The 27,901-nt window shown below is 71.7% G+C and overlaps 1 protein-coding gene across 1 annotated transcript; it reads left to right on the top strand.

Annotated features, from left to right (window-relative positions):
• On the top strand, positions 1–27,901 carry LOC135311417 (filamin-C-like; the record flags this gene model as incomplete). The annotated part of the gene is made up of 19 exons (XM_064440554.1): positions 1–248; positions 1,289–1,383; positions 2,220–2,373; positions 3,271–3,389; positions 3,495–3,572; positions 4,388–4,550; positions 9,121–9,321; positions 9,810–9,947; positions 11,661–11,787; positions 12,627–12,763; positions 15,263–15,456; positions 18,606–18,719; positions 20,090–20,233; positions 20,642–20,765; positions 23,951–24,111; positions 24,261–24,351; positions 25,164–25,333; positions 26,805–26,922; positions 27,622–27,901. Coding segments are annotated over 19 exons (2,740 nt in total), but the record flags the coding sequence as incomplete, so codon positions are not given.

Raw genomic sequence — 27,901 nt, 5'->3', positions numbered from 1 at the left:
ACAGCAAGGCCATCGTGGACGGGAACCTGAAGCTGATCCTGGGGCTGGTCTGGACGCTGATCCTGCACTACTCCATCTCCATGCCCATGTGGGAGGAGGAGGAGGAGGGGGCGGCGCGCGGGCAGACCCCAAGCAGCGCCTGCTGGGCTGGATCCAGCACAAGGTGCCGCAGCTGCCCATCGGCAACTTCCACCGCGACTGGCGCGACGGCCGCGCCCTGGGGGCGCTGGTGGACAACTGCGCCCCCGGTGAGTGGGGCGGGGTGGGGGGTGCGGGGTGCGGGGTGCGGGGGGTGCGGGGGGTGCGGGGACAACTGCGCCCCCGGTGAGTGGGGCGGGGTGGGGGGTGGGGGGTGCGGGGGGTGCGGGGTGGGGGGTGCGGGGTGCGGGGGACAACTGCGCCCCCGGTGAGTGGGGCGGGGGGTGCGGGGTGCGGGGTGCGGGGGGTGCGGGGTGGGGGGTGCGGGGGGTGCGGGGACAACTGCGCCCCCGGTGAGTGGGGCGGGGGGTGCGGGGTGGGGGGTGCGGGGGGTGCGGGGTGCGGGGACAACTGCGCCCCCGGTGAGTGGGGCGGGGGGTGCGGGTGCGGGGTGCGGGGACAACTGCGCCCCCGGTGAGTGGGGCGGGGGGCTGCGGGGTGGGGGGTGCGGGGGGTGCGGGGTGCAGGGTGCGGGGACAACTGCGCCCCGGTGAGCAGGGCTGCGGGGCTGTGGGGTGCGGGGGGCTGCGGGGGCTGCAGGGCAGGGGGCAATGTGGGGCTTCGGGGGGCTGCGGGGGCTGCGGGGCTGGGGGGGATGTGGGGGCTGCGGGGCTGTGGGGGGATGGGGGTTGCAACACGGGGCGGGGGGTGTGTACCCACTAACCCCCAGTTAGTGTGTCCATGGGGTTGGGGGGGCAGTTGCACCCCCGACTGGTGGCTATGGGGGCTTGGGGACCATGGGGGGGTCACAGGGTCTGGGGGGTAATTGCGCCCCTGGTAGGTGGGCTTTGGGGGCACAGGGATTTGGGGGGCACGGAGGGGGCGGGAGAATTGCCCCCCGGGTCAGGGGTATGGGGGGGGGCAACTGCCCCCCCAGGCTGTGCTGGCTCTGGGAGATGCTGGGGGGGCACGGGGTGTACTGGGGGGGCACTGGGGGAGCATGGGGCTACTGGGTGGCACAGGAGGATGCTGGGGAGGGCACTGGGGCATACTGGGGGGGCACTGGGAGGCCCTGGGGGGCAAAGGGAATGGGAGCACTGCCCCCTCCCCAGTGGAGTGCCCCCCTGACGGCCCCCCCTCCCGGTGCCAGGCCTGTGCCCGGACTGGGAGAGCTGGGACCCCAACCAGCCGGTGCAGAACGCCCGCGAGGCCATGCAGCAGGCTGACGACTGGCTCGGCGTCCCCAGGTACTGGGAGCACTGGGAGCACTGGGGGGGCCCGGCGCCCCCACGGCACAGCCCGGGGCGGGGGGGGGGGGCTCATGGGAAGGGGTTTGGGGTGCCAGGGCATCCCGTGATGGGGTGGGGGGGTGTGGAGGGGTCTCTGGGGGCTCCCTGGGCGTGGGCGGGGGGAGCCTTGGGTGTAGGGGGGGTCCAAGGGTGTCCCTGGGGTGTAGGGGGGGCCTGGGGTGCGGGGGAGGGTCCCAAGGGTGTCCCTGGGGGTGCAGGGACGGGTCCCAAGGGGGTCCCTGGGAGTGCAAGGGTGTCCCTAGGTGTTTAGGGGGTCCCTGGACATGGCGGTGGGGGACCCTCGGGGTGCAGGGGGGGTCCCCAAGGGTGCCCCTGGGAGTTTAGGGGGTCCCTGGGTACAAAGGGGTCCCAGGAGGCCAGAGGGGTCCCTGGGGGTTCCCTGGCCATGGGGGGGACCCTAGAGTGCAGGAGGGGTCCCAAGGGGGTTCCTGGGGGTGCAAGGAGGTCCCTGGGGTGTCCCTGGGTGTTTAGGGTGTCCCTGGGCACGGGGGGGGGACCCTGGGGATGGCAGGGCAGGGGGCTCCCAATGGTGTCCCTGGAGGTTTAAGGGGGTCCCTGGGCACAGAGGGGTCCCTGGGGGGGGCAGAGGGGTCCGTGTGGGGTGTCCCTGGGCACAAAGGGGTCCCTGGGGTTTGGGGGGCTCCCTGGGCATGGGGGGGACCCTGGGTGAGTGGCAGAGGGGCGCGGGGGTGTCGGGGGCCCCCGGGCAGGGCAGCGGCGGGTTGGGGAGGGTCTGACGGCTGTTGGGGTGCCCCCGCGCCCCCCCCCCCCCAGGTGATCGCCCCCGAGGAGATCGTGGACCCCGACGTGGACGAGCACTCGGTGATGACGTACCTCTCCCAGTTCCCCAAGGCCAAGCTGAAACCGGGGGCCCCCCTGCGCGCCCGCCAGCCCCAACCCGCCCGCGCCCGCGCCTACGGGCCCGGTACGGGGGGCGGGGGGGGGCACGGGGGGGGCACGGGGGGGGCACGGGGGGGTGCCATGGGGGGACATGGGGGGGGCATGGGGGGACATGGGGCTGACATGGGGAGGGGGCACGGGGGGGACATGGGGGGTGCCATGGGGGGACATGGGGGTGACATGGGGGGGCCATGGGGGGACATGGGGAGGTGGCATGGGGGGGACATGGGGAGGACATGGGGAGGGGGCATGGGGGGGACATGGGGAGGGGGCATGGGGGGGACATGGGGCTGACATGGGGAGGGGGCACGGGGGGGACATGGGGGGGTGCCATGGGGTGACATGGGGGTGACATGGGGGGGGACATGGGGGTGACATGGGGGGGGACATGGGGAGGACATGGGGAGGGGGCATGGGGGGGACAAGGGGGTGACATGGGGAGGGGGCACGAGGGGGACATGGGGTGACATGGGGAGGTGGCACGGGGGGACATGGGGGTGACATGGGGGGGGACACGGGGGGGACAAGGGGGTGCCATGGGGGGGGACATGGTGGCCAGGCACGGGGGTGCCATGGGGAGGGGGCACGGGGGGGGACAAGGGGGTGCCATGGGGGGGGACACGGTGGCCAGGCACGGGGGTGCCATGGGATGTCAGGGCATGAGGGTGACACCCCCCCTCGGGCCACCCCCCCACCCCAGGAACCCCCTTACCCCCCAGTGTCCCCCCACCCCCCCACCCAGGGACCCCCCAGGGTGCCCCCCATGCCCGGGGGGTCCCCAGGGACCCGCCGCCACCTCCAGGGTCTGCCCAGAGGTCCCGAGTTGGGGGTGCTGGGGGGGGGGGGGGTGCAGGGTCTCAGGGGGGTCGGTGCCCGCCGGGGGGGTGCTGGGGGGGGCACCCTGACCCCCGGGGTCCCGCAGGCATCGAGCCCCAGGGGAACGTGGTGCTGAAGCCGGCGCAGTTCACGGTGGAGACCCTCGAGGCGGGGGTGGGCGAGGTCCTGGTCTACGTCGAGGACCCCGAGGGTCACACGGAGGAGGTAAGGTGGGGGGGGGGGGGAGCACCCCGACGCCTGGGTGCCCCCAGCACCCCCGCCCCGGGTGCCCGGCTCTGCGTCACCGCGCTCTGTGTTTGGGGGTCCCAGGCCAAGGTGGTCCCCAACAATGACAAGAAGCGGACGTACAGCGTCACCTACGTGCCCAAAGTCGGGGGGCTGCACAAGGTGAGCACCCCCTCCCGTCCGGGGGGGGCGGGGGGGGGTGCCCCCCTGCTCCCGGGGTGTGGGGAGGGGAGGGGTGGGGGGGCGCTGGGCACAGAGGGGTGCGGGGGGTCCCTGGGGGGGGTGTCTGTAAGGATCCCCAGGACGCGACACGGGGATCCCCCCCAGGGGTATCGCACTGGGGGTCCCTGGGGAGCCCCATCAGGTCCTTGGGGAGGGTCCCTGGGGGCATTTGGGGGTCTCTGGGGGTATTTGGGGGTCCCTGGGGGCATTTGGGGGTCCCTGGGGGTGTTTGTGGGTCCCTGGGGGTATTTGGGGGTCCCTAGGGAGCCCTGTCAGGGTCCCTGGGCGAGGGGGGAAGGGCAATTGGGGGCCCCTGGGAGCCCCACTTGGGTCGCTGAGGGGGGTGTCACAGCAATTGGGGGTCCCTGGGGGGGGGATGGCAATGGGTGTCCCTGGGGAGCCCCACTAGGGTCCCTGAGCGGGGGACAGTATTTGGGGGTCCCTGGGGAGCCCCATTAAGCATCCCTGTGGGGGGGTCACAGGAATTGGGGGTCCCTGGGGAGGGTTTTGGCAACTGGGGGTCCCTGAGGAGCCCCATCAGGGTCGCTGGGGAGGGGGCAATAAGGGGTCCCTTGGTGGGGGGGGGGCTCAGTGCTGGGGGGATCCACATCAAGACGCTGCACTGGGGGGGCGCCCCACTCCCCATCCCCATGTCGGGGGGTCACCGAGGTGCCGGGGGGGGGGGGGGGGGGCGGGGCTGGGACAGGGACGACGGGGACACGGCCACCCCTGACCCCCCCCGACCCCCCCCCCAGGTGACGGTGCTCTTCGCGGGGCAGAACATCGACAGGAGCCCCTTCGGGGTGACCGTGGGCATGGCCCTGGGCGACGCCAGCAAGGTCTCGGCGCGCGGCCCCGGCCTCGAGCCCCTCGGCAACGTCGCCAACAAGCCCACCTACTTCGACATCTACACGGCAGGTGGGCGCGGGGGGCCGCCACGCCTGGGGAGGGGGCGGCCCCCCGCGGGGAGGCTGCGCTGGGGCCGGGGGGGCCTCTGGGGCCGCGTCCGCGTGGTGGCGCGGCCGTGGGGTGGCTCTGGTGGCTCTTGGGCCATGGTGGCACGGCCATGGTGGTGCCGGGGGGCTCTGAGGCCATGTCCTTGTGGTGGTGTGGCCATGGGGTGGCTCTGGTGGCTCTTGGGCCATGGTGGCACGGCCATGGTGGTGCCGGGGGGCTCTGAGGCCATGTCCTTGTGGTGGTGTGGCCATGGGGTGGCTCTGGTGGCTCTTGGGCCATGGTGGCACGGCCATGGTGGTGCCGGGGGGCTCTGAGGCCATGTCCTTGTGGTGGTGTGGCCATGGGGTGGCTCTGGTGGCTCTTGGGCCATGGTGGCACGGCCATGGTGGTGCCGGGGGGCTCTGAGGCCACGTCCTTGTGGTGGCCCGGCCGTGGGGTGGCTCTGGTGGCTCTTGGGCCATGGTGGCACGGCCATGGTGGTGCCGGGGGGCTCTGAGGCCACGTCCTTGTGGTGGTGTGGCCATGGGGTGGCTCTGGTGGCTCTTGGGCCATGGTGGCACGGCCATGGTGGTGCCGGGGGGCTCTGAGGCCATGTCCTTGTGGTGGCACGGCCGTGGGGTGGCTCTGGTGGCTCTTGGGCCATGGTGGCACGGCCATGGTGGTGCCGGGGGGCTCTGAGGCCACGTCCTTGTGGTGGTGTGGCCATGGGGTGGCTCTGGTGGCTCTTGGGCCATGGTGGCACGGCCATGGTGGTGCCGGGGGGCTCTGAGGCCATGTCCTCGCGGTGGCATGGCCGTGGGGTGGCTCTGGTGGCTCTTGGGCCATGGTGGCACGGCCATGGTGGTGCCGGGGGGCTCCGAGGCCACGTCCTTGTGGTGGTGTGGCCATGGGGTGGCTCTGGTGGCTCTTGGGCCATGGTGGCACGGCCATGGTGGTGCCGGGGGGCTCTGAGGCCATGTCCTTGTGGTGGCACGGCCATGGGGTGGCTCTGGTGGCTCTTGGGCCATGGTGGCACGGCCATGGTGGTGCCGGGGGGCTCTGAGGCCATGTCCTGTGGTGGCACGGCCGTGGGGTGGCTCTGGTGGCTCTTGGGCCATGGTGGCACGGCCATGGTGGTGCCGGGGGGCTCTGAGGCCACGTCCTTGTGGTGGCGTGGCTGTGGGGTGGCTCTGGTGGCTCTTGGGCCATGGTGGCACGGCCATGGTGGTGCCGGGGGGCTCTGAGGCCATGTCCTGTGGTGGCATGGCCATGGGGTGGCTCTGGTGGCTCTTGGGCCATGGTGGCACGGCCATGGTGGTGCCGGGGGGCTCCGAGGCCATGTCCTTGTGGTGGTGTGGCCATGGGGTGGCTCTGGTGGCTCTTGGGCCATGGTGGCACGGCCATGGTGGTGCCGGGGGGCTCTGAGGCCATGTCCTTGTGGTGGCACGGCCATGGGGTGGCTCTGGTGGCTCTTGGGCCATGGTGGCACAGCCATGGTGGTGCCGGGGGGCTCTGAGGCCATGTCCTTGTGGTGGTGTGGCCATGGCGTGGCTCTGGTGGCTCTTGGGCCATGGTGGCACGGCCATGGTGGTGCCGGGGGGCTCTGAGGCCATGTCCTCGTGGTGGCACGGCCATGGGGTGGCTCTGGTGGCTCTTGGGCCATGGTGGCACGGCCATGGTGGTGCCGGGGGGCTCTGAGGCCACGTCCTCGCGGTGGCGCGGCCGTGGGGTGGCTCTGGTGGCTCTTGGGCCATGGTGGCACGGCCATGGTGGTGCCGGGGGGCTCTGAGGCCATGTCCTTGTGGTGGCACGGCCATGGGGTGGCTCTGGTGGCTCTTGGGCCATGGTGGCACGGCCATGGTGGTGCCGGGGGGCTCTGAGGCCATGTCCTTGTGGTGGCATGGCCGTGGGGTGGCTCTGGTGGCTCTTGGGCCATGGTGGCACGGCCATGGTGGTGCCGGGGGGCTCTGAGGCCATGTCCTGTGGTGGCATGGCCATGGGGTGGCTCTGGTGGCTCTTGGGCCATGGTGGCACGGCCATGGTGGTGCCGGGGGGCTCTGAGGCCACGTCCTTGTGGTGACATGGCCATGGGGTGGCTCTGGTGGCTCTTGGGCCACGGTGGCACGGCCATGGTGGTGCCGGGGGGCTCTGAGGCCACGTCCTTGTGGTGGCACGGCCATGGGGTGGCTCTGGTGGCTCTTGGGCCATGGTGGCACGGCCATGGTGGTGCCGGGGGGCTCTGAGGCCATGTCCTTGTGGTGGCACGGCCGTGGGGTGGCTCTGGTGGCTCTTGGGCCATGGTGGCACGGCCATGGTGGTGCCGGGGGGCTCTGAGGCCACGTCCTTGTGGTGGTGTGGCCATGGGGTGGCTCTGGTGGCTCTTGGGCCATGGTGGCACAGCCATGGTGGTGCCGGGGGGCTCTGAGGCCATGTCCTTGTGGTGGCACGGCCATGGGGTGGCTCTGGTGGCTCTTGGGCCATGGTGGCACGGCCATGGTGGTGCCGGGGGGCTCTGAGGCCATGTCCTCGCGGTGGCACGGCCGTGGGGTGGCTCTGGTGGCTCTTGGGCCATGGTGGCACGGCCATGGTGGTGCCGGGGGGCTCTGAGGCCACGTCCTTGTGGTGGTGTGGCCGTGGGGTGGCTCTGGTGGCTCTTGGGCCATGGTGGCACGGCCATGGTGGTGCCGGGGGGCTCTGAGGCCATGTCCTTGTGGTGGCATGGCCATGGGGTGGCTCTGGTGGCTCTTGGGCCATGGTGGCACGGCCATGGTGGTGCCGGGGGGCTCTGAGGCCATGTCCTTGTGGTGGCACGGCCGTGGGGTGGCTCTGGTGGGTCTTGGGCCATGGTTGCACAGCCATGGTGGTGCCGGGGGGCTCTGAGGCCATGTCCTTGTGGTGGCATGGCCATGGGGTGGCTCTGGTGGCTCTTGGGCCATGGTGGCACGGCCATGGTGGTGCCGGGGGGCTCTGAGGCCATGTCCTTGTGGTGGCACGGCCATGGGGTGGCTCTGGTGGGTCTTGGGCCATGGTGGCACGGCCATGGTGGTGCCGGGGGGCTCTGAGGCCATGTCCTTGTGGTGGCATGGCCATGGGGTGGCTCTGGTGGCTCTTGGGCCATGGTGGCACGGCCATGGTGGTGCCGGGGGGCTCTGAGGCCATGTCCTTGTGGTGGCATGGCCATGGAGTGGCTCTGGTGGGTCTTGGGCCATGGTGGCACAGCCATGGTGGTGCCGGGGGGCTCTGAGGCCACGTCCTTGTGGTGGCACGGCCGTGGGGTGGCTCTGGTGGCTCTTGGGCCATGGTGGCACGGCCATGGTGGTGCCGGGGGGCTCTGAGGCCACGTCCTTGTGGTGGTGTGGCCATGGGGTGGCTCTGGTGGGTCTTGGGCCATGGTGGCACGGCCATGGTGGTGCCGGGGGGCTCTGAGGCCATGTCCTTGTGGTGGCATGGCCGTGGGGTGGCTCTGGTGGCTCTTGGGCCATGGTGGCACGGCCATGGTGGTGCCGGGGGGCTCTGAGGCCACGTCCTTGTGGTGGCACAGCCATAGGGTGGCTCTGGTGGCTCTTGGGCCATGGTGGCACGGCCATGGTGGTGCCGGGGGGCTCTGAGGCCACGTCCTTGTGGTGGCGCGGCCGTGGGGTGGCTCTGGTGGCTCTTGGGCCATGGTGGCACAGCCATGGTGGTGCCAGGGGGCTCTTGGGCCGCGTCCTTGTGGTGGCACGGCCGTGGCGTGGCCGGGTGGCTCTTGGGCCATGTTCTCATGGTGGCACGGCCATGGTGGTGCTGGGTGACACTGGAATCATGTCCTTCTTGTGGCATGGCCATGGGGTGGCCGGGTGGCTCTGGAGCCATGTCCTCATGGTGGTGTAGCCGTGGTGGTGCTGGGTGGATCTGAGGCCACATCCTGGTGGTGACATGGCCATGGCAAGTCCTGATGTCTCTGGTGCCACGTCCTCATGGTGACATGGCTGTGGCATGGCCGGGTGGCTCTTGGGCCATGTTCTCATGGTGCCATGGCCATGGGGTGGCCTGGGGGCTCTGGTGCCACGTCCTCATGGTGCCATGGCCATGGGATGGCCTGGGGGCTCTGGTGCCACGTCCTCATGGTGCCATGGCCATGGGGTGGCCTGGGGGCTCTGGTGCCACGTCCTCATGGTGGCATGGCCATGGGGTGGCCTGGGGGCTCTGGTGCCACGTCCTCATGGTGCCATGGCCATGGGGTGGCCTGGGTGCTCTGGTGCCACGTCCTCATGGTGCCATCGCCATGGGGTGGCCTGGGGGCTCTGGTGCCATGTCCTCATGGTGCCATGGCCATGGGGTGGCCTGGGGGCTCTGGTGCCACGTCCTCATGGTGCCATGGCCATGGGATGGCCTGGGGGCTCTTGGGCCATGTTCTCATGGTGCCATGGCCATGGGGTGGCCTGGTGGCTCTTGGGCCACGTCCTCATGGTGCCATGGCCATGGGGTGGCCTGGTGGCTCTTGGGCCACGTCCTCGCGGTGGCCCGGCCGCGGCGTGGCCGGCGGCGCTGACCCGTGTCCTCGCGGTGGCAGGGGCCGGCCCGGGCGACGTGGGGGTGGTGATCGTGGACCCACAGGGCCGGCGGGACACGGTGGAGGTGATGCTGGAGGACAAAGGGGACAACATCTACCGCTGCACCTACCGGCCCGTCCTGGAGGGGCCGCACACCGTCTGCGTCACCTACGCCGGCGCCCAGATCCCCAAGAGCCCCTTCACCGTCAACGTGGCCGAAGGTGCGACCCACCCCCCCATCCCACCGGGGGTCCCCAACCCCCGTCCCCACGGCACCCACCAGTGACCGCGACAGCCCCCCAGTGCCCCTCGGGGTCTCCATGTCCCCAGGGGGTGTCCCCCCGCCCCCCAGTGCCCCTCGGGGTCTCCATGTCCCCAGGGGGTGTCCCCCGGCCCCCCAGTGCCCCTCGGGGTGTCCCTCTGGGACCCGCGTGCCCAACCGTGTCCCCAGAGCACCCTCTGTCCCCTGGGGGCACCCCTCCGTCCTGGGGGGGTCCCCATGGGTCCCTGATGTCCCCATGGGGGTCCCCCGGCACCCTTATGCCCCTGGGGACCCCATGGCCCGCCCCCCCCCCCATCCCCAGGGTGTCCATGTGACACCCGCCAGTCCCGGGGTGTCCCCACGTCCCCCGCAGTGCCCGTAAGCCCCCCCCCCCGCCCCCCGGGACCCCCTGCGCCCGCGGGTGCTGAGGGTGCCCCCGTGCCGCAGCGTGCACCCCGTCGGCGTGCCGGGCCACGGGCCGGGGGCTGCAGCCCAAGGGCGTGCGGGTGCACGAGGTGGCCGACTTCAGGGTGCTCACCAAGGGCGCCGGCACCGGGGACCTGCGGGTGGTCGTCAAGGGACCCAGTGAGTGTGCAAGGGGGGGGGCGTGCAAGGGGGGGGGCGCGAGGGCAGGGGTGCAAAGGCCTGGGGGGGCGCAAGGGTGGGTGTGCAAGGAAGGGGTGCGTGCACGGGGCGTGGGGGCAGGGGTGGGTGTGCAAGGGCACGGGTGTGCAAGGGTCTGGGTGTGCAAGGGGGGGCGTGCAAGGGGGGGGCGTGCATGCACGGGGCAAGGGTGGGTGTGCAGAGGGTGGGTGTGCAAGGCCATGGGTGCAAGGGCCTGTGCGTGCAAGGGTGGGTGTGCAAGGACACAGGTGTGCAAGGGTCTGGGTTTGCAAGGGTGGGTGTGCAAGGACATGGGTGTGCAAGGGTCTGGGTGTGCAATGGCAGGTGTGCAAGGGCCTGTGTGCAAGGAAGGGGTGCGTGCACGGGGCGTGGGGGCAGGGGTGGGTGTGCAAGGGCACGGGTGTGCAAGGGGGGGGCATGTAAGGGGGGGGCGTGCATGCACAGGGGCAAGGGTGGGTGTGCAGAGGGTGGGTGTGCAAGGCCATGGGTGCAAGGGCATGGGTGTGCAAGGGGGGGGCGTGCAAGGGGGGGGCGTGCATGCACAGGGGCAAGGGTGGGTGTGCAGAGGGTGGGTGTGCAAGGCCATGGGTGCAAGGGCCTGCGCGTGCAAGGGTGGGTGTGCAAGGACACAGGTGTGCAAGGGTCTGGGTTTGCAAGGGCGGGTGTGCAAGGGCCTTTGTGCAAGGAAGGGGTGTGTGCAAGGGGCGTGGGGGCAAGGGTGGGTGTGCAAGGACACGGGGGCAAGGAAGGGCGTGCATGCACAGGGGCAAGGGTGGGTGTGCAGAGGGTGGGTGTGCAAGGCCATGGGTGCAAGGGCCTGGGTGTGCAAGGGTGGGCGTTCAAGGACACGGGTGTGCAAGGAAGGGGTGCATGCAAGGGGCATGTGGGCAAGGGTCTGGCGGTGCAAGGGTGGGTGTGCGTGCAAATGGCACAGGGCAAGGGTGGGAGTGCAGAGGGTGGGTGTGCAAGGACACAGGTGTGCAAGGGTGTGGGTGCAAGGGTGGGTGTGCATGCAAGGGGCGTGGGGGCAAGGCTGGGTGTGCAAGGGTCTGGGGGAGCAAGGGGCTGCTTGCAAGGAAGGGTGTGCAGGCAGAGGATGGGTGTGCAAGGCCACGGGTGTGCAAGGGCGGGTGTGCAAGGAAGGGGTGCATGCAAGGGGCATGTGGGCAAGGGTCTGGGGGTGCAGGGGCGGGTGTGCAAGGACACGGGTGCAAGGCCATGGGTGTGCAAGGGCGGGTGTGCAAGGGTGGGTGTGCAAGGGTGGGTGTGCAGGGGCGGGTGTGCAAGGGCGGGTGTGCAGGGGCGGGTGTGCAGGGGTGGGTGTGCAAGGGCGGGTGTGCAGGGGCGGGTGTGCAAGGGTGGGTGTGCAAGGGTGGGTGTGCAGGGGCGGGTGTGCAAGGGCGGGTGTGCAGGGGCGGGTGTGCAAGGGTGGGTGTGCAGGGGCGGGTGTGCAAGGGCGGGTGTGCAAGGGTGGGTGTGCAGGGGCGGGTGTGCAAGGGCGGGTGTGCAAGGGCGGGTGTGCAAGGCCGCGGGCACGAGGGCTCGCGCCTGAGCAGCTGCCCGGGCAGAGCCCGGGGGGGGGGGGGGGAGGAGGGGGGCCCCATGGGGGTGCCCTGGGGCGGGTCGGGGGTGCCGGGCTGGGGTGGGGGTGGGCGTGACCCGACCCCCCCCCAGAGGGTGCCGAGGAGCCGGTGACGGTGCGGGACGCGGGTGACGGCGTCTACGAGTGCGAGTATCGCCCGGCGGCGCCCGGCAAGTACCAGGTGTCCATCACCTGGGGCGGCTACGCCATCCCCCGCAGGTCAGCCCCCCCCCGGGACCCCCGCGACACCCCCGGGACCCCCGCGACCCCTGCACCCCCCCCAGGACCACCCCGGCCACCCCGCGACCCCCTCGACCACCCTGCGACCCCCTGACCACCCCCGGGACCCCCCTGGCCACCCCGCGACCCCCCCGGGACCCCCGCGACCCCCCCGGGACCCCCGCGACACCCCCGGGACCCCCCCGGCCACCCCGGGACCCCCGCGACACCCCCGGGACCCCCCCGGCCACCCCGGGACCCCCGCGACATCCCCGGGACCCCCGCGACACCCCCGGGACCCCCCTGGCCACCCCGCGACCCCCCCGGGACCCCCGCAACCCCCCCGGGACCCCCGCGCCCTCCCCGGGACCCCCGCGACCCCTGTGCCCCCCCCGGGACCCCCCGGCCACCCCGGGACCCCCTGACATCCCCACGACCCCCTCGACCACCCTGCGACCCCCCCGGGACCCTCTTACCACCCCGCAACCCCCCAGCCACCCAGAGACCCCCCCCGACCACCCCGGGAACCCTCTGACCCCCCCGGGACCCCCCTGACCACCCCGCAAATCCCTTGGCCACCCCGGGAACCCCCCAACCACCCCCGGGGACCCCCCACCCTTCCACCCTGGGGACCCCCCCCACCATCCCTGGGGACACCCCCCCCCCCCTTGGGAACTCCCCCACTCCACCCCCGGGGACCCCCTCCCCTCCACCCTGGGGACCTCCCCCCCCACCCCTGGGCTCCCCCCGCTGCTCCCCTCCCCAAGCCCCCCCCGGGAGCGGGGAGGGGCCGGGGGGGGGTCGGCGGGGACCCCCCGGTGCTGAGGCGGCCCCGCAAGCCCCTTCGAGGTGCAGGTGGCCCCCGCGGCGGGGGCGCAGAAGGTGCGGGCCTGGGGGCCGGGGCTGGAGGGCGGCGTCGTGGGGCGCTCGGCCGACTTCGTGGTGGAGGCGGTGGGCACCGAAGTGGGGACCCTGGGTGAGTGGGGGGCTGGGGGGGCGCGGGGAGGGGGCACCGAAGTGGGGACCCTGGGTGAGGGGGGGGCTGGGGGGGCCGGGGGGGGGCGGGGGGGCGCGGGGGGGCGCGGGGGGGCGCGGGGAGGGGGCACCGAAGTGGGGACCCTGGGTGAGTGGGGGGCTGGGGGGGCCGGGGGGGCGCGGGGAGGGGGCACCGAAGTGGGGACCCTGGGTGAGGGGGGGGCTGGGGGGGCGCGGGGAGGGGGCACCGAAGTGGGGACCCTGGGTGAGGGGGGGGCTGGGGGGGCGCGGGGAGGGGGCACCGAAGTGGGGACCCTGGGTGAGGGGGGGGCTGGGGGGGCGCGGGGAGGGGGCACCGAAGTGGGGACCCTGGGTGAGGGGGGGGCTGGGGGGGCCGGGGGGGTGCAGGGGGGCGCGGGGAGGGGGCACCGAAGTGGGGACCCTGGGTGAGTGGGGGGCTGGGGGGGCTGGGGGGGCGCGGGGGGGCCGGGGGGGCGCGGGGGGGCGCGGGGAGGGGGCACCGAAGTGGGGACCCTGGGTGAGTGGGGGGCCGGGGGGGCGCGGGGGGGCGCGGGGGGGCGCGGGGAGGGGGCACCGAAGTGGGGACCCTGGGTGAGTGGGGGGCTGGGGGGGCCGGGGGGGCGCGGGGAGGGGGCACCGAAGTGGGGACCCTGGGTGAGTGGGGGGCTGGGGGCACCGAAGTGGGGACCCTGGGTGAGTGGGGGGCTGGGGGGCCGGGGGGGCCGGGGGGGCGCGGGGGGGCGCGGGGAGGGGGCACCGAAGTGGGGACCCTGGGTGAGTGGGGGGCTGGGGGGGGGGCCGGGGGGGCGCGGGGGCCTGGTGACACCATGTGTGTCCCTGGTGTCACCATCCCCGTGTCCCCGTCCCCGTCCCCGTGTCCCCGTCCCCGTCCCCGTCCCCGTCCCCGTCCCCGTCCCCGTCCCCATGTCCCCGTCCCCGTCCCCGTCCCCGTCCCCGTGTCCCCGTCCCCGTCCCCGTCCCCGTCCCCGTCCCCATGTCCCCGTCCCCGTCCCCGTCCCCGTCCCCGTCCCCGTCCCCGTCCCCGTGTCCCCGTCCCCGTCCCCGTCCCCGTCCCCGTCCCCGTGTCCCCGTCCCCGTCCCCATGTCCCCGTCCCCGTCCCCGTCCCCGTCCCCGTCCCCGTCCCCGTGTCCCCGTCCCCGTCCCCGTCCCCGTCCCCGTGTCCCCGTCCCCGTCCCCGTCCCCGTCCCCGTCCCCGTCCCCGTCCCCGTCCCCGTGTCCCCGTCCCCGTCCCCGTCCCCATGTCCCCGTCCCCGTCCCCGTCCCCGTCCCCGTGTCCCCGTCCCCGTCCCCGTCCCCGTGTCCCCGTCCCCGTCCCCGTCCCCATGTCCCCGTCCCCGTCCCCGTCCCCGTCCCCGTCCCCGTCCCCGTGTCCCCGTCCCCGTCCCCGTCCCCATGTCCCCGTCCCCGTCCCCGTCCCCGTCCCCGTCCCCATGTCCCCGTCCCCGTCCCCGTCCCCGTCCCCGTGTCCCCGTCCCCGTCCCCGTCCCCGTCCCCGTCCCCGTCCCCATGTCCCCGTCCCCGTCCCCGTCCCCGTCCCCGTCCCCGTCCCCGTCCCCATGTCCCCGTCCCCGTCCCCGTGTCCCCGTCCCCGTCCCCGTCCCCGTCCCCGTGTCCCCGTCCCCGTCCCCGTCCCCATGTCCCCGTCCCCGTCCCCGTCCCCGTGTCCCCGTCCCCGTGTCCCCGTCCCCGTCCCCGTCCCCATGTCCCCGTCCCCGTCCCCGTCCCCGTCCCCGTCCCCGTGTCCCCGTCCCCGTCCCCGTCCCCGTCCCCATGTCCCCGTCCCCGTCCCCGTCCCCGTCCCCGTGTCCCCGTCCCCGTCCCCATGTCCCCGTCCCCGTCCCCGTCCCCGTCCCCGTGTCCCCGTCCCCGTCCCCGTGTCCCCGTCCCCGTCCCCGTCCCCATGTCCCCGTCCCCGTCCCCGTCCCCGTCCCCGTCCCCGTGTCCCCGTCCCCGTGTCCCCGTCCCCGTCCCCGTCCCCGTGTCCCCGTCCCCGTCCCCGTGTCCCCGTCCCCGTGTCCCCGTCCCCGTCCCCGTCCCCGTCCCCGTGTCCCCGTCCCCGTCCCCGTGTCCCCGTCCCCGTGTCACCGTCCCCGTGTCCCCGTCCCCGTCCCCGTCCCCGTGTCACCGTCCCCGTCCCCGTGTCCCCGTCCCCGTGTCCCCGTCCCCGTGTCCCCGTCCCCGTCCCCGTCCCCGTGTCCCCGTCCCCGTCCCCGTCCCCATGTCACCGTCCCCGTCCCCGTCCCCGTGTCCCCGTCCCCATGTCACCGTCCCCGTCCCCGTCCCCGTCCCCGTCCCCGTCCCCGTGTCCCCATCCCCGTCCCCGTGTCCCCGTCCCCGTGTCACCATCCCCGTCCCCGTGTCACCATCCCCGTCCCCGTGTCCCCATCCCCGCCCCCGTGTCACCATCCCCGTGTCCCCGTCCCCGTCCCCGTCCCCGTCCCCGTGTCCCCGCGGCAGGTTTCTCCATCGAGGGCCCGTCGCAGGCGCGCATCGAGTGCGACGACCGCGGCGACGGCTCCTGCGACGTGCGCTACTGGCCGGCCGAGGCGGGGCCCTACGCCGTGCACGTGGTCTGCGACGACGACGACATCAAGGACAGCCCCTTCATCGCCCACGTGCTGCCCGCGCCCCCCGACTCCCACCCCGACAAGGTGCCCCACAGCGCCCCACGGCGCCCCACAGCGCCCCCCCGACTCCCACCCCGACAAGGTGCCCCACAGCGCCCCCCAGCGCCCCCCGACTCCCACCCCGACAAGGTGCCCCACAGCGCCCCACAGCGCCCCACGGCGCCCCCCGACTCCCACCCCGACAAGGTGCCCCACAGCGCCCCACAGCGCCCCACAGCGCCCCCCGACTCCCACCCCGACAAGGTGCCCCACAGCGCCCCATAGCGCCCCCCAGCGCCCCCCGACTCCCACCCCGACAAGGTGCCCCACAGCGCCCCACGGCGCCCCACAGCGCCCCACGGCGCCCCCCCGACTCCCACCCCGACAAGGTGCCCCACAGCGCCCCCCAGCGCCCCCCGACTCCCACCCCGACAAGGTGCCCCACAGCGCCCCACAGCGCCCCACGGCGCCCCCCGACTCCCACCCCGACAAGGTGCCCCACAGCGCCCCACAGCGCCCCACAGCGCCCCCCGACTCCCACCCCGACAAGGTGCCCCACAGCGCCCCATAGCGCCCCCCAGCGCCCCCCGACTCCCACCCCGACAAGGTGCCCCACAGCGCCCCACGGCGCCCCACAGCGCCCCACGGCGCCCCCCCGACTCCCACCCCGACAAGGTGCCCCACAGCGCCCCACAGCGCCCCACAGCGCCCCCCGACTCCCACCCCGACAAGGTGCCCCACAGCGCCCCATAGCACCCCCCCGGTGCCCCCCGACTCCCACCCCGACAAGGTGCCCCATAGCGCCCCATAGCGCCCCCCCCAGCGCCCCCCCAACTCCCACCCCGACAAGGTGCCCCACAGCGCCCCACAGCGCCCCACAGCGCCCCCCGACTCCCACCCCGACAAGGTGCCCCACAGCGCCCCACAGCGCCCCACAGCGCCCCCCGACTCCCACCCCGACAAGGTGCCCCACAGCGCCCCATAGCACCCCCCCGGTGCCCCCCGACTCCCACCCCGACAAGGTGCCCCATAGCGCCCCATAGCGCCCCCCCCAGCGCCCCCCCAACTCCCACCCCGACAAGGTGCCCCACAGCGCCCCATAGCGCCCCACAGCGCCCCCCCGACTCCCACCCCGACAAGGTGCCCCCCAGCGCCCCATAGCGCCCCACAGCGCCCCATAGCGCCCCCCCAGCGCCCCCCGACTCCCACCCCGACAAGGTGCCCCACAGCGCCCCATAGCGCCCCCCAGCGCCCCCCCGACTCCCACCCCGACAAGGTGCCCCACAGCGCCCCATAGCGCCCCCCAGCGCCCCCCCGACTCCCACCCCGACAAGGTGCCCCACAGCGCCCCATAGCGCCCCACAGTGCCCCCCCGACTCCCACCCCGACAAGGTGCCCCACAGCGCCCCACAGCGCCCCACAGCGCCCCCCGACTCCCACCCCGACAAGGTGCCCCACAGCGCCCCACGGCGCCCCACAGCGCCCCCCGACTCCCACCCCGACAAGGTGCCCCACAGCGCCCCACGGCGCCCCACAGCGCCCCCCGACTCCCACCCCGACAAGGTGCCCCACAGCGCCCCATAGCGCCCCACAGCGCCCCCCGACTCCCACCCCGACAAGGTGCCCCACAGCGCCCCATAGCGCCCCCCAGCGCCCCCCCGACTCCCACCCCGACAAGGTGCCCCACAGCGCCCCATAGCGCCCCCCCCAGCGCCCCCCCAACTCCCACCCCGACAAGGTGCCCCACAGCGCCCCATAGCGCCCCACGGCGACCCATAGCACCCCCCCGGCGCCCCCTGACTCCCACCCCGACAAGGTGCCCCACAGCGCCCCATAGCGCCCCACGGCGACCCATAGCACCCCATAGCACCCCCCAGCGCCCCCCCGACTCCCACCCCAACAAGGTGCCCCACAGCGCCCCCCAGTGCCCCCCCCGACTCCCACCCCGACAAGGTGCCCCACAGCGCCCCATAGCGCCCCACAGCACCCCCCCGACTCCCACCCCGACAAGGTGCCCCACAGCGCCCCATAGCGCCCCACGGCGACCCATAGCACCCCACAGCACCCCCCCGACTCCCACCCCGACAAGGTGCCGCCATGCCCCACAGCACCCCATAGCGCCCCACAGCACCCCCCCGACTCCCACCCCGACAAGGTGCCCCACAGCGCCCCATAGCGCCCCACGGCGCCCCATAGCACCCCATAGCACCCCCCCGACTCCCACCCCAACAAGGTGCCCCATAGCGCCCCATAGCGCCCCCCAGCGCCCCCCCGACTCCCACCCCGACAAGGTGCCCCATAGCGCCCCATAGCGCCCCACAGCGCCCCCCCGACTCCCACCCCGACAAGGTGCCCCATAGCACCCCCCAGCGCCCCCCCCGACTCCCACCCCAACAAGGTGCCGCCACACCCCACGGCGCCCCACGGCGCCCCATAGTGCCCCATAGCGCCCCCCCGACTCCCACCCCGGCAAGGTGCCGCCGCGCCCCACAGCGCCCCACAGCGACCCATAGCGCCCCATAGCACCCCCCAGCGCCCCCCGACTCTCACCCCGACAAGGTGCCACCACGCCCCATAGCGCCCCTCGGTGCCCCCAACTCCCACCCCAACAAGGTGCCACCACGCCCCATAGCGCCCCCCAGCGCCCCCCCGACTCCCACCCCAACAAGGTGCCACCACGCCCCATAGCGCCCCCCAGCGCCCCCCCGACTCCCACCCCGACAAGGTGCTGCCGCACCCCACAGTGCCCCATAGCGCCCCCCGGCGCCCCCTGACTCCGACCCCGACAAGGTGCCGCTGCACCTCCACGGCACCCCACAGCGCCCCCCAACTCCCACCCCAACAAGGTGCCACCACGCCCCATAGCGCCCCCCCCAGCGCCCCCTGACTCCCACCCGACAAGGTGCCACCACGCCCCACGGCGCCCCACAGCCACAGCAACCCATAGCGACACATAGCAACCCACAGCACCCCACAGTGCCCCACAGCGCCTCACAGCACCCCATAGCACCCTGCTGCACCACATAGTGCCCCATAGCACCCAGCTGCACACCCCCGGGTGCCGCCCCCCCATCTTTGCACCCGTGCGCATGGCTGCCCCCCCCCTCGCCCTCCCCCCCCCCAGTCCCCACCCCCCCATGGGTGCTGGGGTGCCGGCGTCGCCCTGACCCCCCTCCCCACCCCACCCCCCGCAGGTGAAGGCCTTCGGGCCGGGGCTGGAGCCCACCGGCTGCATCGTGGAGCGCCCGGCGGAGTTCACCATCGACACCCGCGGCGCCGGCAAGGGGCCCCTCAAGCTCTACGCCCAGGTAGGGAGCTGGTCTCGGGTGCCGTTGGGTGCCGTTGGGTGCCGTTGGGTGCCATTGAGTGCTGTTGAGTGCGCTTGGGTGCCGTTGGGTGCCCTTGGGTGCCCTTGGGTGCCGTTGGGTGCCCTTGGGTGCCCTTGGGTGCCGTTGAGTGCGCCTGGGTGCCGTTGGGTGCCGTTGGGTGCCATTGAGTGCCGTTGAGTGCTGTTGAGTGCGCTTGGGTGCCGTTGGGTGCCCTTGGGTGCCGTTGGGTGCCGTTGGGTGCCATTGAGTGCTGTTGAGTGCGCTTGGGTGCCGTTGGGTGCCGTTGGGTGCCTTTGAGTGCGCCTGGGTGCCGTTGGGTGCCGTTGGGTGCCATTGAGTGCTGTTGAGTGCGCTTGGGTGCCGTTGGGTGCCGTTGGGTGCCGTTGGGTGCCGTTGAGTGCGCCTGGGTGCCGTTGGGTGCCGTTGGGTGCCATTGAGTGCCGTTGAGTGCTGTTGAGTGCGCTTGGGTGCCGTTGGGTGCCCTTGGGTGCCGTTGAGTGCACCTGGGTGCCGTTGGGTGCTGTTAAGTGCTACTGAGTGCCCTTGGGTGCTGTTGACTGTCGTTGGGCAACACTGACTGTCACTGGATTCTCTTGAGTGCTGTTGGGTGCCATTGGGTGAGTGCCATTGGATACCATTGGGTGTCATTGGGTGCTGTTGAGTGCCGTTGGGTGCCATTGGGTGCCATTGGATACCACTGGGTGCCATTGGGTCCCGTTGAGTGCCATTGGGTGCTGTTGGGTGCCGTTGGGTGCCACTGAGTGCCATTGGATACCATTGGGTGTCATTGGGTGTCATTGGGTGCCATTGGGTGCCATTGAGTGCCATTGGATACCATTGGGTGTCATTGGGTGCCATTGTGTGTCATTGGGTGTCATTGAGTGCCGTTGGGTGCCATTGGGTGTCGTTGAGTGCCATTGGGTGCCGTTGGGTGCCATTGGGTGCCACTGAGTGCCACTGGATACCATTGGGTGTCATTGGGTGCTGCTGAGTGCCATTGGGTACTGTTGGGTGCTGTTGAGTGCCATTGGGTGCCGTAGGGTGCCATTGAGTGCCACTGAGTGCCACTGGATACCATTGGGTGTCATTGGGTGCTCTTGAGTGCCATTGGGTACCGTTGGGTGCTGTTGAGTGCCAGTGGGTGCCGTTGAGTGCCATTGGGCAATGTTGACAGTTGCTGGGTACCACTAACTGTCATTGGATGCCGTTGGGTGCCGTTGGGTACCATTGAGTGCTGTTAGGTGCCGTTGAGTGCCATTGGGTGCCGTTGAGTGCCGTTGAGTGCCACTGGGTGCCGTTGGGTGCCATTGGGTGCCGTTGGGTCTCCTCACCCCTGTGGGTGCCCGCAGGACGCCGAGGGCTTCCCCATTGACATCAAGGTGAAGGACAACGGGGACGGCACCTACCACTGCGTCTACGTCCCCACCAAGGCCATCAAGCACACGGTCATCGTCACCTGGGGGGGGGTCACCACCCCCCGCAGCCCCTTCCGGGTGGGTGCCGTGGGGGGCCGGGGGTCCCACACATCGGGGGGAGCTGGGGCGGGGCTGGGGGTCCCATGGGTGATGAGGATGGGGTGCCGGGCATGGGGATGGGGGTCCTAGACCTATAGGGTGCTGGGGCAGGGATGGGGGATCCATGGGGTACAGAGATGGGGTGCCAGGGTGTCTGGGGGGTCCCAGACCCATGGAGTGCCAGGCAGGGTGATAGGGTGTGTGGGGTGTGGGGCGCCAGGGCCCATGACAAGGGTGCTGGGGGGGTCCATGGGGTCCCTGGTACACGGGTGCCGGGCACGAGGAGAAGGGTGCAGGCGGTGGGGCGCAGGGGGTTGGGGTGCCAGGCAGAAGGAGGGGGGTGGCGGCGCCCCGGGTGCCGCCGGGTGACGCTCCCGGTGCCCGCAGGTGAACGTGGGGGAGGGCAGCCACCCCGGCAAGGTGAAGGTCTACGGGCCGGGCGTGGAGAAGACGGGGCTGAAGGCCAACGAGCCCACCTACTTCACCGTCGACTGCAGCGAGGCCGGGCAGGGTGGGTACCCGCTGTGGGTGGGGGCACCCCGCACCCGACGGGACCCCTCTGGGGCACCACAGCGTGTCCTGCGTCCCCCGGGCCTGGTCTGTTGTCATTCCCGGGTCCCGCATCCCTCACCCATCACCCATCATCCCCACGTCCTTGGTCCTTCCCCACGTCCTTGGTCCGTCCCCACGTCCTTGGTCCGTCCCCACGTCCTTGGTCCTTCCCCACGTCCTTGGTCCTTCCCCACGTCCTTGGTCCTTCCTCACATCCTTGGTCCTTCCTCACGTCCTTGGTCCGTCCCCACGTCCTTGGTCCTTCCCCACGTCCTTGGTCCGTCCCCACGTCCTTGGTCCTTCCCCACGTCCTTGGTCCTTCCTCACATCCTTGGTCCTTCCTCACGTCCTTGGTCCTTCCCCACGTCCTTGGTCCGTCCCCACGTCCTTGGTCCTTCCCCACGTCCTTGGTCCTTCCTCACGTCCTTGGTCCTTCCCCACGTCCTTGGTCCTTCCCCACGTCCTTGGTCCTTCCTCACGTCCTTGGTCCTTCCTCACGTCCTTGGTCCTTCCCCACGTCCTTGGTCCGTCCCCACGTCCTTGGTCCTTCCTCATGTCCTTGGTCCTTCCTCACGTCCTTGGTCCTTCCTCACGTCCTTGGTCCTTCCTCACGTCCTTGGTCCGTCCCCACGTCCTGGGTCCTTCCTCATGTCCTTGGTCCTTCCTCACGTCCTTGGTCCTTCCTCATGTCCTTGGTCCTTCCTCATGTCCTTGGTCCTTCCTCACGTCCTTGGTCCTTCCTCATGTCCTTGGTCCTTCCCCACGTCCTTGGTCCTTCCCCACGTCCTTGGTCCTTCCTCATGTCCTTGGTCCTTCCTCACGTCCTTGGTCCGTCCCCACGTCCTTGGTCCTTCCTCACGTCCTTGGTCCTTCCTCATGTCCTTGGTCCTTCCTCATGTCCTTGGTCCTTCCTCACGTCCTTGGTCCTTCCTCATGTCCTTGGTCCTTCCCCACGTCCTTGGTCCTTCCCCACGTCCTTGGTCCTTCCTCATGTCCTTGGTCCTTCCTCACGTCCTTGGTCCTTCCTCATGTCCTTGGTCCTTCCCCACGTCCTTGGTCCTTCCCCACGTCCTTGGTCCTTCCCCACGTCCTTGGTCCTTCCTCATGTCCTTGGTCCTTCCTCACGTCCTTGGTCCTTCCCCACGTCCTTGGTCCTTCCTCATGTCCTTGGTCCTTCCTCACGTCCTTGGTCCTTCCCCACGTCCTTGGTCCTTCCCCACGTCCTTGGTCCTTCCCCACGTCCTTGGTCCTTCCTCATGTCCTTGGTCCTTCCTCACGTCCTTGGTCCTTCCCCACGTCCTTGGTCCTTCCCCACGTCCTTGGTCCGTCCCCACGTCCTTGGTCCTTCCTCATGTCCTTGGTCCTTCCTCACGTCCTTGGTCCTTCCTCATGTCCTTGGTCCTTCCCCACGTCCTTGGTCCTTCCCCACGTCCTTGGTCCTTCCCCACGTCCTTGGTCCTTCCTCATGTCCTTGGTCCTTCCTCACGTCCTTGGTCCTTCCCCACGTCCTTGGTCCTTCCTCATGTCCTTGGTCCTTCCTCACGTCCTTGGTCCTTCCCCACGTCCTTGGTCCTTCCCCACGTCCTTGGTCCTTCCCCACGTCCTTGGTCCTTCCTCACGTCCTTGGTCCTTCCTCATGTCCTTGGTCCTTCCTCACGTCCTTGGTCCTTCCCCACGTCCTTGGTCCTTCCCCACGTCCTTGGTCCTTCCTCACGTCCTTGGTCCTTCCTCATGTCCTTGGTCCTTCCTCATGTCCTTGGTCCTTCCTCACGTCCTTGGTCCTTCCCCACGTCCTTGGTCCTTCCCCACGTCCTTGGTCCTTCCCCACGTCCTTGGTCCTTCCTCACGCCCTTGGTCCTTCCTCACATCCTTGGTCCTTCCTCATGTCCTTGGTCCTTCCTCACATCCTTGGTCCTTCCCCACGTCCTTGGTCCGTCCCCACGTCCTTGGTCCGTCCCCACGTCCTTGGTCCTTCCTCAAGTCCTTGGTCCTTCCTCATGTCCTTGGTCCTTCCTCACATCCTTGGTCCTTCCTCATGTCCTTGGTCCTTCCTCAAGTCCTTGGTCCTTCCTCACATCCTTGGTCCTTCCTCATGTCCTTGGTCCTTCCTCACATCCTTGGTCCTTCCTCATGTCCTTGGTCCTTCCTCAAGTCCTTGGTCCTTCCTCACATCCTTGGTCCTTCCTCATGTCCTTGGTCCTTCCTCAAGTCCTTGGTCCTTCCTCATGTCCTTGGTCCGTCCCCACGTCCTTGGTCCTTCCTCACGTCCTTGGTCCTTCCCCACGTCCTTGGTCCTTCCTCACATCCTTGGTCCTTCCTCACGTCCTTGGTCCTTCCTCACATCCTTGGTCCTTCCTCACGTCCTTGGTCCTTCCTCACGTCCTTGGTCCGTCCCCACGTCCTTGGTCCTTCCTCATGTCCTTGGTCCTTCCTCAAGTCCTTGGTCCTTCCTCACATCCTTGGTCCTTCCTCACGTCCTTGGTCCTTCCTCACGTCCTTGGTCCGTCCCCACGTCCTTGGTCCTTCCTCATGTCCTTGGTCCTTCCTCAAGTCCTTGGTCCTTCCTCACATCCTTGGTCCTTCCTCATGTCCTTGGTCCTTCCTCAAGTCCTTGGTCCTTCCTCACATCCTTGGTCCTTCCTCATGTCCTTGGTCCTTCCTCACATCCTTGGTCCTTCCTCACGCCCTTGGTCCTTCCTCATGTCCTTGGTCCTTCCTCATGTCCTTGGTCCTTCCTCACGTCCTTGGTCCTTCCTCATGTCCTTGGTCCTTCCTCACATCCTTGGTCCTTCCCCACGTCCTTGGTCCGTCCCCACGTCCTTGGTCCGTCCCCACGTCCTTGGTCCTTCCTCACGTCCTTGGTCCTTCCTCATGTCCTTGGTCCTTCCTCATGTCCTTGGTCCTTCCTCACGTCCTTGGTCCTTCCTCATGTCCTTGGTCCTTCCTCACATCCTTGGTCCTTCCCCACGTCCTTGGTCCGTCCCCACGTCCTTGGTCCTTCCTCACGTCCTTGGTCCTTCCTCACGTCCTTGGTCCTTCCTCACGTCCTTGGTCCTTCCTCATGTCCTTGGTCCTTCCCCACGTCCCCGTTCCCACCCCCCGGCTCGGTGCCACGCCCGAGGTGACCCGGGCCACGCCTCGCAGGGGACGTGAGCATCGGGATCAAGTGCGCCCCCGGCGTGGTGGGGCCGCTGGAGGCCGACATCGACTTTGACATCATCAAGAACGACAACGACACCTTCACGGTGAAGTACACGCCGCCGGGCGCGGGGCTCTACACCATCATGGTGCTCTTCGCCAACCAGGTACCGCCCCACACACGCCCCCCCCCCCACCCCGCCCCACAGCGGGTGTCGCCGGGGCGGGGTGGGGGGGGGGGGGGCGTCCCCCCGCCCCTCCCCTCCGCCCCCCCGGCCGTGCCGCCGCGTCACCGCGCCCCCGCCTCCCTCCGCAGGAGATCCCCAGCAGCCCCTTCCGCATCAAGGTGGAGCCGTCGCACGACGCCAGCAAGGTCAAGGCCGAGGGGCCCGGGCTCAGCCGGACCGGTGAGGGGCCGAGGGGCGGGCGGGGGGCTGGGGGCGGTGGGTGCCGTGGGGCATGAGCTGTGGGTGCTGTGGGTGCCGTGGGGCGGTGGGTGCCGTGGGGCTGTGGGTGCCGTGGGGCATGAGCTGTGGGTGCTGTGGGTGCCGTGTGGCGGTGGGTGCCGTGGGGCTGTGGGTGCCGTGGGGCATGAGCTGTGGGTGCTGTGGGTGCCGTGTGGCGGTGGGTGCCGTGGGGCTGTGGGTGCCGTGGGGCATGAGCTGTGGGTGCTGTGGGTGCCGTGGGGTGATGGGTGCCATGGGGCAGTGGGTGCTGTGGGTGGGTGCCATGGGGCAGTGGGCGCTGTGGGGCGGTGGGCGCTGTGGGTGGGTGCCATGGGGCAGCGGGCACCATGGGTGGGTGCCATGGGGTGGTGGGTGCCGCGGGGCGGTGGGCGCTGTGGGTGGGTGCCATGGGGCCGTGGGTGCCGCAGGGTGGTGGGCTCCATGGGGCGGTGGGCGCCATGGGGCGGTGGGCACTGTGGGTGGGCGCTGTGGGGCAGTGGGCGCCGTGGGGCGGTGGGCGCCATGGGTGGGTGCCATGGGGTGGTGGGTGCCGCGGGGCGGTGGGCGCTGTGGGTGGGTGCCATGGGGCGGTGGGCACCATGGGTGGGTGCCATGGGGTGGTGGGTGCCGCAGGGCGGTGGGCGCTGTGGGTGGGTGCCATGGGGTGGTGGGTGCCGCAGGGTGGTGGGCGCCATGGGGCGGTGGGCGCCATGGGGCGGTGGGCGCCGTGGGGCGGTGGGCGCCGTGGGGCAGGCGCTGACGGAGGGGCGCAGGGGTGGAGGTGGGGAAGCCCACCCACTTCACGGTGCAGACGAAGGGCGCGGGCAAGGCCCCCCTGGAGGTGCAGTTCGGGGGGGCGGGGCAGGGCGCGGCCGTGCGCGACTTCGACGTCATCGACAACCACGACTATTCCTACACCGTCAAGTACACGGCGCTGCAGCAGGTGGGGGGCCGGGGGGTCCGGGGGGGGGCCGGGGGGGGCCGGGGGGGCCAGGGGGGCTGGGGGGGGCCGGGGGGGCGGGGGGTCCGGGGGGGGGCCGGGGGGGCCGGGGGGGGCCGGGGGGGGGCGGGGGGGGGCCGGGGGTGTCGGGGGCGGGGGGTCGGAACGGGGGGGGCGGGGCCTGGAACATGGGGGGGGGGCCTGAAACCAGGGGGAGACCCCGAAACATGGGGGGGCCCTGAAATATGGGGGAGACCCCGGAACATGGGGGGGGACCCTGGAACATGGGGGGGGGCCCTGAAATATGGGGGAGACCCCGAAACATGGGGGGGCCCTGAAATATGGGGGAGACCCCGGAACATGGGGGGGGACCCTGGAACATGGGGGGGGGCCCTGAAATATGGGGGAGACCCCGGAACATGGGGGGGCCCTGAAATATGGGGGAGACCCCGGAACATGGGGGGGGACCCTGGAACATGGGGGGGGGGCCCTGAAATATGGGGGGGCCCCGGAAACCTGGGGGGGGACCCTGAAACCAGGGGGAGACCCCGAAACATGGGGGGGCCCTGAAATATGGGGGAGACCCCGGAACATGGGGGGGGACCCTGGAACATGGGGGGGGGGGGCCTGAAACCTGTGGGGCCCCGGAACATGGAGGGGGGGCCTGAAACATGGGGGGGGACCCTGAAACCGGGGGGGGGGCCCTGAAACATGGGGGGAGACCCCGGAACCTGGGGGGAGACCCCGGAACGGGGGGGGGGACCCTGAAACATGGGGGCGGCCCCAAAACATGGGGGGGGACCCTGAAACCAGGGGGAGACCCCGAAACCTGGGGGGGGACACCCCAGAACCGGGGAGGGACCCTGAAACCTAGGGGGGGGACCCCAAACCATGGGGGGGACCCCAAAACCTGGGGGGCACGCCGAAACCTTGGCAGGGGACCCAAAACCTGGGGGGGGGCACCCTGACCCCTAGCAGCACCCCGTCACCTGGGAGCACCCTGAAATCTGGGGGGGGGGGGGGGGGCCACCCAAAAATCTGGCAGGGCACCCTGACCCCTAGGGGCACCCCAAACCTGGGGGGGCACCCCAAACCCTGGGGGGGCACCCCCGACCCCTAGGAGCACCCCATCCCAGGGGGCACCCACATTGGCCCCCCGGAGACCCCCAAGGACACCCCCCCCGGACACCCTGGTGTGGGCGCCCCCTCCCCATGGCCCCCCCCCCCCCAGTCCTGTGGGCTCCCAGGGACCCCCCCCCCCAATTCCCTGGTGACCTCCAGGCACCCCCACCCTCCCCCCCGGACACCCCCAGGTCCCCCCATGGGTGCCCCCCACCCCCGCAGCACCCCCCTGCAGGCGCCCCCTCCCTGCCCCTCCCCCCCCCAGCGGTGGGTGCAGGTTTGGGGGGGGGGGGGGGGGCGCCCTGCCCCGCCGCCCCCCACAGCACCCTAAGGCGCGGGTGCCCCCCCGCAGGGTCCCCTGTCTGTGGTGGTCACCTATGGGGGGGACCAGGTCCCCCGGAGCCCCTTCCCCGTCACCGTGGCCCCCCCCCTGCAGCTCGGCAAGGTCAAGGTGCAGGGGCTCAACAGCAGTGAGTGGGGGGCACGCGGGGGGGCGCCCTGGGGTGGGGGGGCACCCTGGGGTGGGGTGTAGAATGGGGGCGGGACAGGGACCCTCGGGGGAGGGGAACCTTGGGGAGGGGGGGAGCGATGGGGGGCACCCTGGGGTGGGGGGGGGGGCACCCAATGGGAGGGGGCACCCTTGGGATGGGGTGTAGCATGGGGTGGGGGGGCACCCTTGGGTGGGGGGGGGTGGGTGTGTGCTGGGGGGGGCCCCATGGGGTGGGGGGCACCCTTGGGTGTGGGGAACACTTGGCGGGGGCACCTTTGGGGGGGTGGGGGGGTGACACCCTTGGGTGCTGGGGGGGCACCCGTGGGTGTGGGGAACACTTGGGGGGGGCACCCTTGGGTGGGGGGGGGCACCCTTGGGTGCGGGGGGCACCCATTGGGGGGAGAACACTTGGGGGGGCACCTTTGGGTGGGTGGGTGGATCACACCCTTGGGTGCTGGGGGGGCACCCGTGGGTGGGGGGAACACTTGGGTCTGGGGTGACCCATGAGGGTGGGGGGGGGGCACCCTTGGGTGGGGGGGCACCATTGGGTGGGGGGGCTGGGTGTGACCCCTGTGTCGAGGGACGCTCAGGGGTGGCGGGGTGTGGGGGGGGGCACCCATGGGTGGGGATGGGACCCCCCACCCTGACACCCCCCCCCCCCCCCCCGTGTCCCCCCCAGAGGCGGAGGTGGGGCGGCCGCAGGAGTTCTCGGTGGAGACGCAGGGGGCGGGGGGGCAGGGCAAGGTGGAGGTCAAGGTCAGCGGCCCCCCGCCGGCCCCTCCCCTGCCAGGTGGGCCCCGCCCCCACCGGCGGCCCCCACCCCGTCACCTTCACCCCCCCTGAGGAGGGGCCCTACCGCGTCGAGGTCACCTACGACGGGCACCCGGTCCCCGGCAGCCCCTTCCCCGTGGAGGCCCTGCTGCCCCCCGACCCCAGCAAGGGTGAGGCCCCGCCCCGCC

Source organism: Phalacrocorax carbo, unplaced genomic scaffold (assembly GCF_963921805.1).
Source record: "Phalacrocorax carbo unplaced genomic scaffold, bPhaCar2.1 SCAFFOLD_306, whole genome shotgun sequence".
Lineage (NCBI taxonomy): Eukaryota > Metazoa > Chordata > Aves > Suliformes > Phalacrocoracidae > Phalacrocorax > Phalacrocorax carbo.
The sequence above is the reverse complement of the archived record's forward strand: the minus strand, read 5'-3'. Positions and strand labels throughout refer to the sequence as shown.